The sequence below is a fragment of the Nelumbo lutea genome, chromosome 5 (assembly GCF_056320005.1).
Source record: "Nelumbo lutea isolate HS-2025 chromosome 5, American lotus-T2T, whole genome shotgun sequence".
Classification (NCBI taxonomy): Eukaryota; Viridiplantae; Streptophyta; class Magnoliopsida; order Proteales; family Nelumbonaceae; genus Nelumbo; species Nelumbo lutea.
The window spans coordinates 1,418,837-1,433,955 of record NC_142688.1 but is presented as its reverse complement, the minus strand read 5'-3'; the positions used below and the strand labels follow the sequence as shown (position 1 = coordinate 1,433,955).

General features: G+C 37.2%; 2 protein-coding genes across 6 annotated transcripts; one reads left to right on the top strand and one right to left on the bottom strand.

Annotated features, from left to right (window-relative positions):
• Window positions 1-485: 485 nt before the first annotated feature.
• LOC148849745 (uncharacterized) lies at window positions 486-7,652 on the bottom strand. Of its 4 annotated transcripts, XM_088945380.1 has the most exons (10): window positions 7,488-7,625; window positions 7,276-7,395; window positions 7,123-7,183; window positions 6,074-6,192; window positions 5,201-5,298; window positions 4,831-4,883; window positions 4,568-4,655; window positions 2,904-3,014; window positions 2,336-2,365; window positions 486-2,244 (listed from the first exon to the last, which is right to left on the bottom strand). In XM_088945380.1, the coding sequence occupies exons 3-8, from the start codon at window positions 7,141-7,143 to the stop codon at window positions 2,914-2,916; spliced, it is 480 nt and encodes a 159-aa protein (XP_088801506.1). In that variant the 5' UTR covers window positions 7,144-7,183; window positions 7,276-7,395; window positions 7,488-7,625; the 3' UTR covers window positions 486-2,244; window positions 2,336-2,365; window positions 2,904-2,913. The 4 variants fall into 4 exon arrangements, with proteins under 4 accessions (XP_088801506.1, XP_088801507.1, XP_088801504.1 ...); XM_088945378.1 differs by lacking the exons at window positions 486-2,244; window positions 2,336-2,365 and adding an exon at window positions 2,414-2,807; XM_088945379.1 differs by lacking the exons at window positions 486-2,244; window positions 2,336-2,365 and adding an exon at window positions 2,414-2,726.
• On the top strand, window positions 7,423-14,462 carry LOC148849744 (Pentatricopeptide repeat (PPR) superfamily protein). 2 transcript variants are annotated; one of them, XM_088945377.1, is made up of 7 exons: window positions 7,423-7,552; window positions 8,687-8,820; window positions 9,061-9,179; window positions 9,262-9,441; window positions 11,213-11,260; window positions 12,279-12,343; window positions 14,013-14,462. In XM_088945377.1, the coding sequence occupies exons 2-7, from the start codon at window positions 8,689-8,691 to the stop codon at window positions 14,054-14,056; spliced, it is 588 nt and encodes a 195-aa protein (XP_088801503.1). In that variant the 5' UTR covers window positions 7,423-7,552; window positions 8,687-8,688; the 3' UTR covers window positions 14,057-14,462. The 2 variants fall into 2 exon arrangements, with proteins under 2 accessions (XP_088801503.1, XP_088801502.1); XM_088945376.1 differs by lacking the exon at window positions 7,423-7,552 and adding an exon at window positions 7,711-8,194.
• Window positions 14,463-15,119: the final 657 nt, after the last annotated feature.

The window sequence follows — 15,119 nt, the reverse complement described above, 5'->3', positions numbered from 1 at the left end:
GTCTGAGTGGACAGTCATTAATCCTTTGTTGATAGTTTCTCATGTATTTGATGTATCTCATTTAAATAATTAAAAAAGGAGGTTTTTCAATACTTGAACTACCGTTTAACTGGACGGTCACTATGGGCCTTTCCGTTCAGATCTTTTCCTGTTTCGAATTGAATTTACTAGATAATACATTATTGTACATCTATCAAAAACAATATACACTATCGTATTGACGTTATGTACCCGGAACCAAGAGAACCAGCTTTGAAACTATCCTACTCAGTCTATTACAGGATAAGGTATGGTTCCAAGTTCTAGGGTCCGTCTAAGTGTTTACCCTATTATCCAAACCGGCTTGAAAGATTGGCTTTGGTGAAACCAGTCTTACAATCGAACTTGTCTTGAAATTAATTATAAAATAATTTAAAGATGTTTGAATTTAAACCCAAGCTTTTCATAGTTATAAAGTCCATGGTCTCATTTGATCACCGAGTCACTTGAGGAATTCAATCTTTTTTACTTGATATTTGAATGTGTATAAACATGCATGGTAGTATATATATTAAATTACTCTTTAATCTATTTAATCAATAAACATAAATTTTGAACTATATATTATTACTATAATATATAGTTCCAAAGGTACACCTTGGAAGCAACCTCGAAACTGTAACAAAACCGATCTTCATAAGATAGGTTTAAATTCCAAAAAATTGGAACTAAACCTTACAAGAAGGCTCTAGATCTGTTACGCACTTTGGCCTCCCCACAAACCACAGAAGACACCTGCCCTATGACATGGATCCAAAGTTCCTATGTGCGAGCATAAGAGAATGGACGTTAAACCCATTCCATTAAATGATTCGATAATATTAAAAAAAAAAGAAAATCCCACCAAACAATTGAATATATGTTTCTAAACTGAGTCTCTTCTCCCATTGAATAGAACGGTTCTCTCCAGTTCGCCGTTGTTTTGAACCGAATAGAATGTAGGGTTTCTCTTGTAGTAGAACAGTAGCATCATCTCCAGTTCGCCATTCTCTTGAACCAAAATAATCTTTTCCATTGAACATAACGGCGGACTTCTCTTGTAATCGAACAACTTCCTCTCTCCAATTCGTTGATCTCTTGAAACAAAGAATACCTGCATTTCAAACAGGGCCACCAGAGAACAGTTTGAAAAACCAACTGGAGCTCATTGCTTCTTTCAAACCGAGCTAAGTTTCATGTAGCCTTCGATTAAGAAGAGGAGTTCACTACCGTAAGCCATGGGAGGAATAGGGCAGAGGGAGAAGACGATAGGTTAGGGAAAAGGGAGCCAAAAAAAAAAGGGTTTATTTACGTCTAACGAGAACACGGTAGAGCCAGAAAGAAGAGCTCACCGCCGTGAGCTATGCGAGAAATAGAGCAAAGGGAGAAGACGATAGGTTGGGGTTCAAGCTATCGTTCGATTGAGAATGGGAAAAGAAGAGAACAAAAAATGTTTGCTTAATAATGGGACAGTTAAGGGCGACAGTTTGGACACACATGTAACTAGGGCTTATGCTTGCACATGGGAGAGATGTGTAGAGAGGCCCAGGTGGGTAGCAGATCCAGAGCCCTACAAGAAAGGCTCCAAATTCTGCCTTGAAACTAAACAGAACAGGCCCATGCTCACCATACAGTAGACAGCCATATAATGATTGGAAGCGCTTTCTCCGGCAGTGAATGAATCCCTTGAATTTCAACCCCAAAAAAAAGGTGATGGAGCCAATTCAGTTCAACAGTGCTGAGTGGAAACAGTCCTGTTGGTATGGCTTATTCAATTTCAATGGTATTGGCAAAATGCCCCAATACATTGTACGGGCTGTTCAGGCGTGGCTTATTAGCTATTAGTTCGAGAAAAAAAAGTGATATGGCCTATTAACGCGGTCCACTTTGGATTGACCGATTGAGGTGCCATTTGCAATACATGGTTAACCACTTGTCTGAAGAAAAGGTCTCCCTCCCTTCTGGATGCTTGAGTTGGCCTAATTTTATAGTTTACGCCCTAACGAAAAGGCGGACCACCTCAGAAATTGTTTATTGCCAGGAAAAAATTGATGATCTTGACCTCCCCAAATTTGCATGATCTTGACCTCATTAATTGTGAACATGGCTGAAACCTGAAGCATGAAATGCTTTGAAGGCCCATGAGCTTGCTTGCCAGTTTAGGAACATAATGATTCGACTGATTAACACCGAATTCTCAATTTCCCATGTCTGAGTAGTTTGTCACTGAAAAATAGAAACCCAATGCCTTCCACATTTATAAAAGAGAATGAAAGCAGTTGAAAGATGCATACATTTGATTATTGTGATCACTAACCTGGGTATTTCAGTTGGCAGGAATCAGTACCTGGTTAATATTTTTCAGAAAATTAGTGGAGGAAAATATGCACTTGGATATCTTCAAACAACCTCTCTGATGATGGTTCCGAGTCTCATTTCATTAACAGTGTCCAAGTCTTAAAAGGGCATAAACAGAATCACCAGGTAAGAGTCCATGTTGATTCTTCGCCAGTTCCAACAATCTACAAACTACTATTTTTTCAAAATCAACCATGGGATTTAATAGTTGAAGCAAACAAGTCATTTAAAAACAGTAATGCTACAAAGCTATCATGAGGTGAAATGTGCTTTGTCACGCCTTGCCCAATGCATATTCATCAAATTGTTTTTGTGGAACCTAGAATCCTGGCTTCACAGGTCCCACACCTCTGTAAATAAGTGTAGATTGATAATGAAGGAGGATGAACAAAGCATGTTTGCATAAGATTTGGGCCATTCTAACCAATGTCCTATAAATTGGAATTGTAAGTAACTGAACCGAAAAGTTTAACAATCAATGCAAGAGGAAAAGAATGAGCATTCAGATGGGGGTGGTATTTGCTAACCTGGGCAAGTTTATGCCATTTTTGTGGTAGCCTGACTTTGTTTCTGTACTTGAGCAAAAGCAGAGAGCATCGAAGACCGCATATTGGCAGTTTTTACAAGTGTCCCCAGTGCTGCAGAAAGTGAAAATTTCTTAATAGGCCATGCATATCATGGCATACAAGTATTAAGCTCTCATGAAACCTAAATCTATGATCCAAGAATCACCAGGAACTACATCGGTTCCACATGACAATCACTGTGTATTGTAAAAGTTAAAAAAACAGAGCATTAAAATAAGAAACCAAGGGAGGATACAACAGCTGCAACAATGCAACAAGATAAAAAGAGCAAAACCCCAGACTGACCCGCCCCCCCCCAAAAAAAAAATAAAAAATAAAAAATAACGATGAAAGAGAAAGGAAGAGAATGGCTCCATTGCATCTCACGCTTGCCATAGACTGAAACGTTCACATTGGACACCAAAATCTTAACCCCAAAAATGCAAAATTTTTTATGCAGGCGGCATGGAGGATAAATCTCAATGTCTATTTGAAAATTGAAAGACAAAAAGGAGTGAGATGGCAGGAGTGAGAAGGCAATTCCCAATGGTTGTTATTCCCTAAAATATTCACATATTTGCAGCAACCTGCAGGGTTGATGTAGTTGACCCAGATCATCTGATGAAGAAGCATCTGATTTGGGCACAACCAAAGAAAAAAACTTTCAAGCTCAATAGCTTCAAAAGTTTGCAAAAACTACATTTTCTAACTCAATTATGTGCTTTCATACATTCTTTTTTTCTACTAATTATGTGCTTTCATACTAATAACCACATAAACATCATAACTACCCTAAATGCTTGAGCAAGAACCAGCTAACCCTTTCATAGAATTTAAAGATCAATTTCAACCCAACAATTAACTAAAATATATCCAACTTCCGTGTTTTAAAACATTAGGTTAAACTATCATTCTACCCATTTGACTTGGACAAGTTGCCCTACATTATAATGTAGCACAATTATTATGACAAAGGAGGCGAATGAGATTACCACTAACAAGTTCATTGGAAAAAAAAGGAAAAAGTTTGTCATCTCACTGGTAGTTGATCAGAGAGAGAGAGAGAGAGAGAGAGAGAATGTGAAAATGATTGAAAACTCTTTTTTATATTTTAGAAGATGGCAAACTGGGGTTACTCTTGTTCATTCATTCATTCAGTTTGAAGTAAAGATTTCTGGAATGCTTAAAGGATTACAGAGTAGGGGTAAATTAGTTTGATGGTTCAGACCCTTGGCTGTTTTTTGGCAGTATGGGGGGAATGAAACAACAGCATATTTGAAAAGGCAGTGGCAACTTTCCTATTTTGACATCAGATTTTGAAGGAGTCCAGGGACATTCCTTGATCTCGCTTCTTGCCTATGGAGTTGATGTTCTGATCCAATCTGTTTGTTGTCTTTTTGCTTGGTGGGATTCTTTTCCTGATTGTACAGCCTCTCACTTCAAAGGGAATTTCTTGAATATTTTGCAGACCTGATGGTTTAATATTTGTCAATCTAATACTTTATTTTGTGGGAAATAAGCGTGGGGCTACTCTTGTCCAAAACAAATCAGGTACAATGGTTGTCTTCACTATATATAAAACCATGTCTATTTTCATGCAGCAAAGTATGTAGTATTAACTTAACCTGTCTCGAATGAAAGTTGGGCAGTATGGAGTTTTGGAGAAACCAAAGTTCCAAACACTGATAACAATTTGAAGCGCTCATTTTGTACCTGAAAAGGCAGATAGTAGATAAGCAATGAACTTGTTTTAAATTTTAACATTTTAAATGTATTCCGGGTTCTTCCATGGTCCTTCCACTGTTCAGATGCTTGTATCATCAACGCCAGTTGCCCATTATTTATATTAAATTAAGATGCATTTTGAGATCTTTCATGGGTCACTTACTTGATAGGCTTTGGGAGAAGTCGTGGACCCTGCTGGGTATTCCTTCTGCAGTTCTATGGACAACACGAAATGAGAAGAAATAAAGACAACTAATTAAGGATGAAACTAGAAAAGGAACATCAAGGCACCAATTTAATGGGTTGTAAGTCCAGGAACATGTGATGCACATTAGATCTCTGTGCCAGATATAAAGTCACATACTTCCCTTACCCACAGAATTGTGCTATAGTTGTCCCATCTTCCCCTATATTCACGTTATGTATATTGCCTTTACATTGTCATCGGCCAATCCTTATTCTTTGATTTTTGCATCACCTGTTTTGGAAAATCCCATTAATAAAAGAATAGACTGCAAAAAGGTAACATATACCAGAATGTGGGGACGCCCCTCGATGTCGTAGCTGAGGACTACTAGACTGCTGCAGCTCCCGTTTATCAATTTCTATTTCTCCTGACCCACATTTTCCACTGTCTCAAGATGACCATTTGTAAAGAACAAAATGTGGTTGTTCTCCCATGGAATCAGCTAAAAATAGCCCATATATCACAAAATTACTTTGACACCCAAAAAAAAATCCCATGTTAAAAGTTAAGGGAAAAGAGGCCAAGTATTTTTCAATAAGAAGTTTTTTTTTTTTTTTCTTTTGACAAGTGTGTTTGTGTGTGTGTGTGTGTGTAAGAGAGAGAGAGAGAGATGAAAAAAAGATCATAGACTTAATTTGACGATAAGAATATGCTTCATGACTTCAACAAGAGGCTCCACATTGGTGTAAGCTGATAGGCAGAAGCTATTAGGGAAGGGAGAACCGCAATCAACAGAGAATACTCTTATTAGGACAATCATATGAGCAAATTTTGAGCAAATCAGACTGTCAGACCTATCGGACCTATTGCATTCCTTTGAAAGGAAAGCAGCTAAAATAAGGTTTTACATATTATATGGCCAAGATAATTAAGTTTTCACCTGGAAGATTCCTTAGTGGGAGGGACCACTTAGAAATCTCAGCGTGCAATATATGGAACTGCGAGACAGTAGTTCCTTTTGCTCCCATTCAGATACAAGGAGTCCTGTATTTTATATGTTTCTAGATTTAGGCCTCCTAAATCAGCCACATCCTGTGGCTTCTCTAATGGCTGTCTCTGTAACCCCAAAGCACTAATGTCCATCTGATATACGTTGTCAATAAATCATCACCTTCAATACAATGAAGTACTAAGCAAGCTCAGAAAATTCAACAAGTACCTCAGAGAAGAATCGCCACCTTGTTCAGTTGAAGCAGAGTGCAATTTGAGGTCGAACAATACACTAGTGACACGTGATACACCCATGGAATGTCGAGCACTGGCAAGGTCAATCCATCCCTGTAAAGGAATAGCTTATAAAAACAAAACTTGGTGATAGAAAAGAATACAATAATTTTTTATACTATATTACCCAATAAATTGTGTGAAATGGTGCTTTTCTGCTTGTCTGTACTATAAAAATCATAAGATATTAGTTTTTTAGATAGAACTTTTATTCATTATTCATTAAAGGTCTTTGAGTTGGTCCTTTCTAAAACTTATGACAATGAACAGGTGTTTTCTCTCTTTATTTCTTCATTTTGGAACTCAAGGAGAATTTGCAATGCAGAAATTGCCCCTTCTATTTGTTTTTTTCTTTCCAGCTATTCAATAAATTCATACTTTAAACAGAAATTTTCATACCATGGTTGCCCTTTTCACTTCCTTAAACTTTCCAAATAATATACATTTTATTCATTACCCATTAAAATGTGTGCCACATGCATTTTTTTGATCCTGCAATGGAGTGAACAGCTTGTTTAGATGGATGCTGAAGATCAGTGTGATCAATGTAAGATGGCTTCGCCAGGTTTTCAGTTCACAGATTTGGTTTGTCCTGGAGATAATTTACTTTCTCTCAAAAAAGAAAATCCCAGGCAAGTTTTTTAGTTGTCTCATTTGATTATACTCTCTTCATTTTCTGGTTGTCATGCTCGCCATTCTTGTTCTTCCTCTTGTTTTTCCAAGGGGTTTAGTGTTCTCTCTTCTTTTTGTGCTAATAAATTTTGCAATTACTGATAAAGAAAAACCAATATCTTATCATGCCTTAATGTGTAAAGTACATTAAAACGAAAGCAACTGCTCTGATGTTCTCATCAGTCATCAGAAGCGCCGTGATCCATGACGCACACCTTTGAAGCAACTGCGTGTCCATCTAGCGTATGACACGTTAACAAGGATGAATTAAAGAATATTTCCAATCAATACTCCGAAAAGACAAATAAGGACCTCAATCAGGTAACGTGTCATGTGCAGAAAGCTGAAAGACAGCCCAACTGTTTAACATAACCTGGAAGAATTAAAAAATAAAATTTAACCAACAATCTACAAAACAACAAGAAGAACTCAACAGTTAATAGGGCAAGGGAGAGCCGATCTAACCTGGCGAAGGGTCGAAGACAATGAATCCAGGAGAGTGAGATAGCCATCCATTGAATCCAGAAACCAATTGCAATAAATGCAAAGAACCAACGAAAGTAAACAGCTTCGGGTTAACATAACCTGGAAGAATTAAAAAATAAAATTTAACCAACAATCTACAAAACAACAAGAAGAACTCAACAGTTAATAGGGCAAGGGAGAGCCGATCTAACCTGGCGAAGGGTCGAAGACAATGAATCCAAGAGAGTGAGATAGCCATCCATTGAATCCAGAAATTGTAAGACACTTTCTTCTTGTTGTCGCTGTTCTTCTGCTTCTCTGACTTCTCTCCCATTTTCACAGCTTTCTGGTCGATTTTGTTGTTCTTCTTCTTCCATCGAAATTTACTCAACAGAAAAGAAAAAAAAAAAAAGAACCACCAACTACTTCTCGGATTTTTTATTTTTTTATTCCAAACACCAAGAGATGATCCAGCCTACAATATGGGTGCTCTGATGTTCTCATCAGTCATCAGAAGCGCCGTGATCCATGACGCACACCTTTGAAGCAACTGCGTGTCCATCTAGCGTATGACACGTTAACAAGGATGAATTAAAGAATATTTCCAATCAATACTTTTAACCGAAAAGACAAATAAGGACCTCAATCAGGTAACGTGTCATGTGCAGAAAGCTGAAAGACAGCCCAACTGTTTAACGGCCGAAGTTTCCCTTGCGGGATTTAGGGTTTAGATACGAAAATCAAGATGTGGTTGGACTTAGGACGACTTGGTCGTAGGAGCTAAGTAAAGCCCAACCCCAAATCGCTTCCTTCTGTTATCCGGCTTCCTCTCATCTCTTCCGTTTCGCAGAGGAAGAAAAGTAAAATCAAGCATTTATTTGCGTAGAATCAAGTACCATCATCTCAACTGCCAGTTTACGTAAGGCCTGACTACTGATCAATCCTTCTCTGTTTGGTTTTACTTATTTTCTTACTTCCGGCGTTTTGGTTTCCTCGTTTAGTAAGAAAATTTGGACTGAGACAGGCAGCATGACCAATACAAGAACACAATTCTCCCGTTGCCATCTTTTGATTTGGGAGTAATGTTCTTCTCTTTCTTGGAATTACCTTAACAGATATGACGATTCTGTTGAATTTTTAAACTCAGAAGTCAGAACTGTTCTGGGTCAAGCAATTGCTATTCATCCTCCTCTCATGCACAAAAAAAAAAAGGAATCCTTGTCCCTTACTTCTCCATGATATTAGGACACTTCATTAGCTTGAACTCCAACTTGGACTTAACTCGCATAGACTAGCATAGGGAAAGGATGTTTTGAGAGTCAATACGATGGCATGCCAATTGTCTTCTTCTTCCAGCTTCCTTTTGGCAATATCAGATACCAACCTTCTTTCTTATTGTTTGGTTATTTAGATATGGAGATGATGGTGAAGAAGCACCAGCAGAAGTTCAGAAAAGTTAAAGATGATATGAGTAGATGGGATCAGCTTCAATCTCAATTGCTTGCTCAGTTCAGAAATGCCTCTTCAATCATTGAGAGGTTGCAGGTATTATACTCTAAATAAGGGCCATTGTTTACTGTTCGTCCCGGCTACCTAAGGTGTTGGGAGGGGTGGATTAGGCATTGACATAAGCTTTGGAATTTATTTTTTACGAAATGGCACTCAGGCTCTAACCCATGTTTTCACACTAGTCAGCCCGAGATTTTACCGATGTATTATGCATATACAAAACTCTCTATTTTCGTTGCTACTTTCTAGTTGAAGGATTTCTTCTTCCATAATCAGGTACTACAAGAACCTAAAAATTATGGTGTATTCACATGTATCAGTGGCATCCGAGAGGAGGTGCTAGGAAAGCAAATGGAGTCTTTGGAAACAATCTTTCTTTCCATGAAAAAGACAATGTGAGCCTTTATCTGGTATCTTATCTGTATTAAATGTCTTTTTTATGTGATTTGGTTCATATAACGATTTGGCTTTTTTCAGAGAAGAGTTTCATTCCATTGTTGTGTCCCTTGAAAAGATTCTTAGAGATGGTAGACAACTAATGAAAGGGGGATCTATATCACCATCCACTAAGCAGATGCAGCTGCGGATTGGGATACGGCCAAGTCTTTTCGATTGTCTAGAGGGACTTAGGATTATTTTTGAGATGCACTACTCCGAGTAAGAAATTCTATGAACCGTTATTTCATATAATTGGATATTCTGAAATTTCTGCAATTTTCTTTTGCGAATTCTGTATATTCTTCAATACTTATGTTTTCTTGTGCATCTTTTACATTGTTTTGTTTAATAGAAAGTAGGAGAAAAGGAAGAGAAAAGAGAAAGGAATAACTTTCCACTCTTTGTTTTTTCATGGAAATTTGAGGATGAGAGAAATTTTCTGGTTCTCTAGAGAAAATGAAAAATTAATTAATTTTTCCTTCTATCTTCACTGGCACTTTGAGATTATAGATTCCCATGACATGTATGTTCCCGTAAGCAATCCTTCTTTAACATGAATAGCATTCAACCGGTTAAACCCAAGACCACATTTAACCAGTTTCAAAAAATAAAAAATAAACTACAATAATGCAGGTGGAGTTGAAACCACATCCAAGCCATGGGTTAAACCCAAGACCATGTTATAGTTAACGATGCCAAAGCTGAAGTTAATATCCAATACACTCACAACGAAATCCAACCCAGCATTTTTTTATGATTAATAGATTGATGAATTCCATTCAATATGACATATAATATACAAAATGAAGTACATTTCCAATGGGGAAGTAGCTACTAAGCCAGTTTACTTGGCCCACCCTAAAATTTTCAATCTGCCAATCCTGGATGGGCAGGTCTCAATACAAAGAAGCCCCACCAAACACACTTCTAGCCGAAGAACCTGTTATCTCATTATCTGTTCTCCTTAACCAACTAAACAAGTCAATCTTGAATCAAAGAACTTGCTTGCCTAATTTGATGAGGTACATGACGGAGACCCCTTGGCTGAGAAAAGAGAAACAGAAATCATGGTTTTCTATAGTTTTTGTTTGAATAGCCCTTAGGGAACTTTGAGATGGGTACCATAATGCCTTTGGCCGCCACCTCTCCAGCCACCAATTTCATCATCATTATCATCATCCAAGTCACCAATCTCATTTGGTATGTTGTTTGGATTTGTCCCACAAGAAATCTTTTAAAACTATGCCAGCTATTGTTTTCTCTCATTTCTATATTGCCTTTATTATTATCACCTTTCTTGGAAATTTTTGCATGGTAAGTAACTAAATTAGATTTAGTTGCTAAAACATTGTGAAGTCATGGAATCCACATGTCATTTTATAGACATCGTTTATATGGTTAAAGAGCCATTATATTGCAAAAGAAATGCCAAATGCTTTGCATGAAGTCAGTTACATTTGGAATGTATTTGGTGTTGGTTGGCGTTCTTGTTTTAGAGGATTTTTGTCTTGTTCCCTCTTTGATCTCATTAACAATCAAAAAGGAAAAAGAAAAGAAAAGGCGGTGCATGTTCACCTGGGCACATTGCACTGATTTTTTTTTTTTATTGTTTTCTGCTGGGCAGGCACCAAAACAATGACCTTTCTAAGGTTTCTGCTTAGGTGAAGCTCACTGCACAAATTACACTGATAGAACTATATACTTGGTGGAGACATTAGGTTTCTGCTTAAGTGCTTCTTTACTATTGTTTTCCACTTTAAGGAAGTAAGGAACTATGTTTCAAATGAATAAGCTGATGAAAACGGCTTTTATTTTCTCATTAGTCATAACTACTCCACTTTATGAGATTTAGGACTGTTTGGTTGTTCTAATTTGTAGTGGTTACTTGTTCCAGAAATTTTGCTTGTAACTATTTTATCAGATTGCTGCAAAAGGTCAAAAGCTAAATTTGGCTTAGTAATTAATGTCTAATTCAAGTTTGAATTTCCAGGTACCTTCTCAAGTCATCAATTGTTTCAGCACTCTCCTTGAAGTCCAGGTGTGTATCATGTTAAAATTTTTCCAAGTGCGTATTAGTTATTTCAAAGCATTGTTCTTTCTTTTTTTGATACATAATACTTGTTTTTTTCCTGGGTGGGTGGGGGAGCACTCAGAGGTGTACCAACCTACTGGCAATTTCCTTTAATATAAATGTGGTATATGTTAAACCTGTTTTAATTGTTTTTTTTTTCCTTAAAGCGCAGTTTTCTCTTGTAATATAAATGTGGTATATGTTAAACCTGTTTTAATTGTAAAATATTTCAGGCAGGTTGATCATTCTAACAAACTTCAAAAGAGGAGTTTCTTAGGAAATTGAAGAGCAGTTGTGGAACTGTTGTTCTATAGATGTAGCTTCTTTCTTTTAGTAGTCTAACTTCCAGAGTTGGAGAGTCCATTGAAGAATAAGCTAAGATCATCTCTCTTATTTAAAAAATTCTCCTGCTGTATCTTCTGCACTAATCGAGCCTCCATGCTACCACATAGACCAGATTTTTTTTTTTTATGTTTATGTCTACAGTGAAACATTGAGTTAGAAACTGATTTAAAAAAGGCAGTTTACCTAGAAGTTTTAAGTTGACTCAGTTGCAAGTTACTTTGTATGATAATAGTCACCAAACCATGGATACTGAAGTTAAACATATTCAACATAAGGTCTTCATAAATATATTGTGCATCAAGTAAATCTAAAGTTCTGGTGTTGGGTAGAGCATGACAGTTCAACACAACCATCATGCAGGCTGTTCTGACTTCCCATTTGGTTGGTTCTACTAAACAGATGTCTGAGGATGAAAATTAATGTTGTCACTCAAACTTATCACTGTACATTTTACTTGTTAAAATATCACAATTGCTGGTAGTAGAGCCTTGTAATCCTCTTGAACAGTTTTTTAGATTGTTAGTGCCATGTACATCTGGGTGCATTGTTTTTCTTGTGGTTACAAACTTTTTTTTGCATTTAGGCAATTTTTTTAGTACTTTATATTGGTTAACCTTGAATTTGGATTGTTTACATGCAGCGCTAGTGATTTAGGAACACTTTATCAACTTTTGATTGACCAGCCTAACATCCCAAAAGAAGAAGGTAAGAAGTGTTTGAATTTAAGCACAAGTATGAGAACCTGTAAATATCATGTCATGCATATTCTGTTTCAGATGCTATGTGTATTTGCGGTGGGAGGGGGGGAGGGGAGTAATCTAGTTTGGTTCCTAACATTATATTGAAATATAATGTATTGGGTATTATTTGATATGACCTAGACGACATTCCCATAGTTCAATAATCCATAACAAAGGAGAGATTGAGGAGGATGTCACCCACAAAATTATAGCAGGATGGGCAAAATGGAAGGGTACATCTGGAGTCTTATGTGATAGGTGAATACCACTTCGGCTAAAAGGAAAATTGTCTAAAACAATTGTGAGCAGTGTTCGGCAGTTAAAAACAGCATGTCCAAAAAGTGAGTGTGGCAGAAATGTGAAGGCTTGTATGGATAGGTAGTAAAGCTAGAAAGGACAGGGTTAGAAATGAAGTCATACAAAGGAACCTAGGAGGCTAGGAGTAGCTCCAATAGGTGATAAAATGATATGTGCATAGAAAACCATCTACAGCACCTGGTAGGAAAGATGATATGTGAAAAGTTGAGGGGACTAGAAGAGCTAGGGGCAGATAGAAATGGACTTGGATGGAAGTAATAAGAAATGATTTAAAGTGCCAATAGTTCAATGCTGGACATGGCACTGAATAGAACAGAATGGCGAGACACCGAGACAGGATTGATGTAGCAGGCACCATACAGTTTGGAGATGATTTTTTTTTTTTTTTTGAAAACTGTAAGGTAAAGTAATTCAATAATAACAAAAGGGCAGCATACAAAAGGCCCCTGTACAAAGAGAGACTGTATGGCAGAAATAGACAGAAGAACCTCAGAAAAGCCAGCCTCCGAAAAACAACCCAACAAAAAACTATGATCTTCTTACAAAAAGGAAATCAGGCTCAAAAAAAGAACAAGTTTGCCTATTTTTAAAGAATGGATGGTTTGTCAGCCACGAAAACACCATCCCCAAAATCCTGTTGAGCACCTCTTCTTTTGAATTGTGCCTTCTAAAATTCCAATATTTCTTTCACCCCACACTGCCCAGAAAACAGCAGCGGGGAGGATACCCCAAAATCCTGTTGAGCACCTCTTCTTTTGAATTCTGCCTTCCTTCTAAAATTCTAATATTTCTTTCACCCCACTCTGCCCAGAAAACAGCAGCGGGGAGGATACTCCAAGCTACTTTTCCAGCCTTGCTGAGGCCTTCTAGGAACCAAGCCTCTAGGAAACCCTTCACATCCTTTGGGAAACATAAATTAACTATGAAATATTCTCATGACAAAAAAGTGACAAAATCAACTCACCTAAATGATCTAAATTGAATCAATGCAAAGGTTTCATTAGGCTGGATATATGGGAATATTTTTTTTTTCTTTTTGATAAAAGATATATGGGGAATAAGATCATGTCAGTGTTTAATCCATGGCTTAATCTTCAAGTGGAACCCTTCGATGGGTGGGTTGAACCCCTTAAAATCTTATGCTTAATCAGTATATGGTGTTCTTAGTTTTGCTTTCTCATTTGTTCTTGGGTCTTGGCATAGTTAAAAGAATTGAGATTGAACTTTTTTACTCTTTTCTGCATCATGGTGCCACTTACTTTTAGTGGAATGCAAACTTCACCACTCTGATTTCATGCTACCTTTCCGTTTTGCAGTGCAATTCATTTTTGACATCATATTTGCTGAAGAAATCTGTTGACTTTTGCCATATCCAATCTGTTGGTGCTATGCACATTTCTCTACATCTGGATTGGAACTTAGAACGGAAGGTGCCAGGTAGCTCGTTGGCAAGGTCTCTGACTGGTTGTAGTGGAGACTTGGGATCAAATCTCACCTTCACCAGGTTTTGGGGTTTGGGGAGGGCTTTTGTGTAAGAATGCCAAAGGTTAGGGGAGGACTGTATTCAGTTTACCCCTCCCAAGACCCAGATAACGGTCTTGGCTCTGGTGACTAGTTTACAATAAGTTCAGCTCTTCTGTTAGTGAAGGAGATTGATCTTTTTGGTTGCATTACTCCCATTGGGTAAGCCTCACTCTTGATTTGTGACCCGAAAAATTATGCGACTCACTGGATTTGTCTTATGACATGGCAACAGTTCTCTCTAATTCCTCTATGCGTTCTGTTATGCTACATGAATAAACTATGATCTGTTCGGTTCAGTTATATAGATAAACTAGCGAGTGAACCCATGGAGTTGAATAGAAATTTGTTAAGAGTAGCACCAAAAGTAAAGAATAGACAATTTTTAAGGACCATGCAAGATTTTAGGAAAAAAACCATAAAATATCACTCACACACCATCCAAATACTTCATCATCATCATCCAGCCTTATTCCAACTATATTTATATGGGGTCAGCTACACCGTACAAATACTTCAATTGACTTATTTGCTTGTCTTGGAAAACCATGATTTAAACCCATTTCCATGATTTTGAGTAAATATGTTACAATTTGCCTTTCCGATCAGATTTCTTTCTAGGACCTAGATGGATACTGTCAAAATCTGTATGGGATGAGCTATCTCTAAAATAGCTTAAAGTCATATCCTTCTTGCCTTTCTATGTTTCTTTTTTGAGATCAAATTTTTGGATTTTTCCTTTTGTTTCTATAGAGGCATTCTATAGGGTCTGGGTCTGGAGTTGGTCTTTAACTTTGTATATTCTTTTATTGACTAGAGAGTGGCCTTGTACCAAATACGAGCAACTACAGTTATATATAATTTTGTTTTGAGATTCGCTATTTACATGGTATATTTGATAC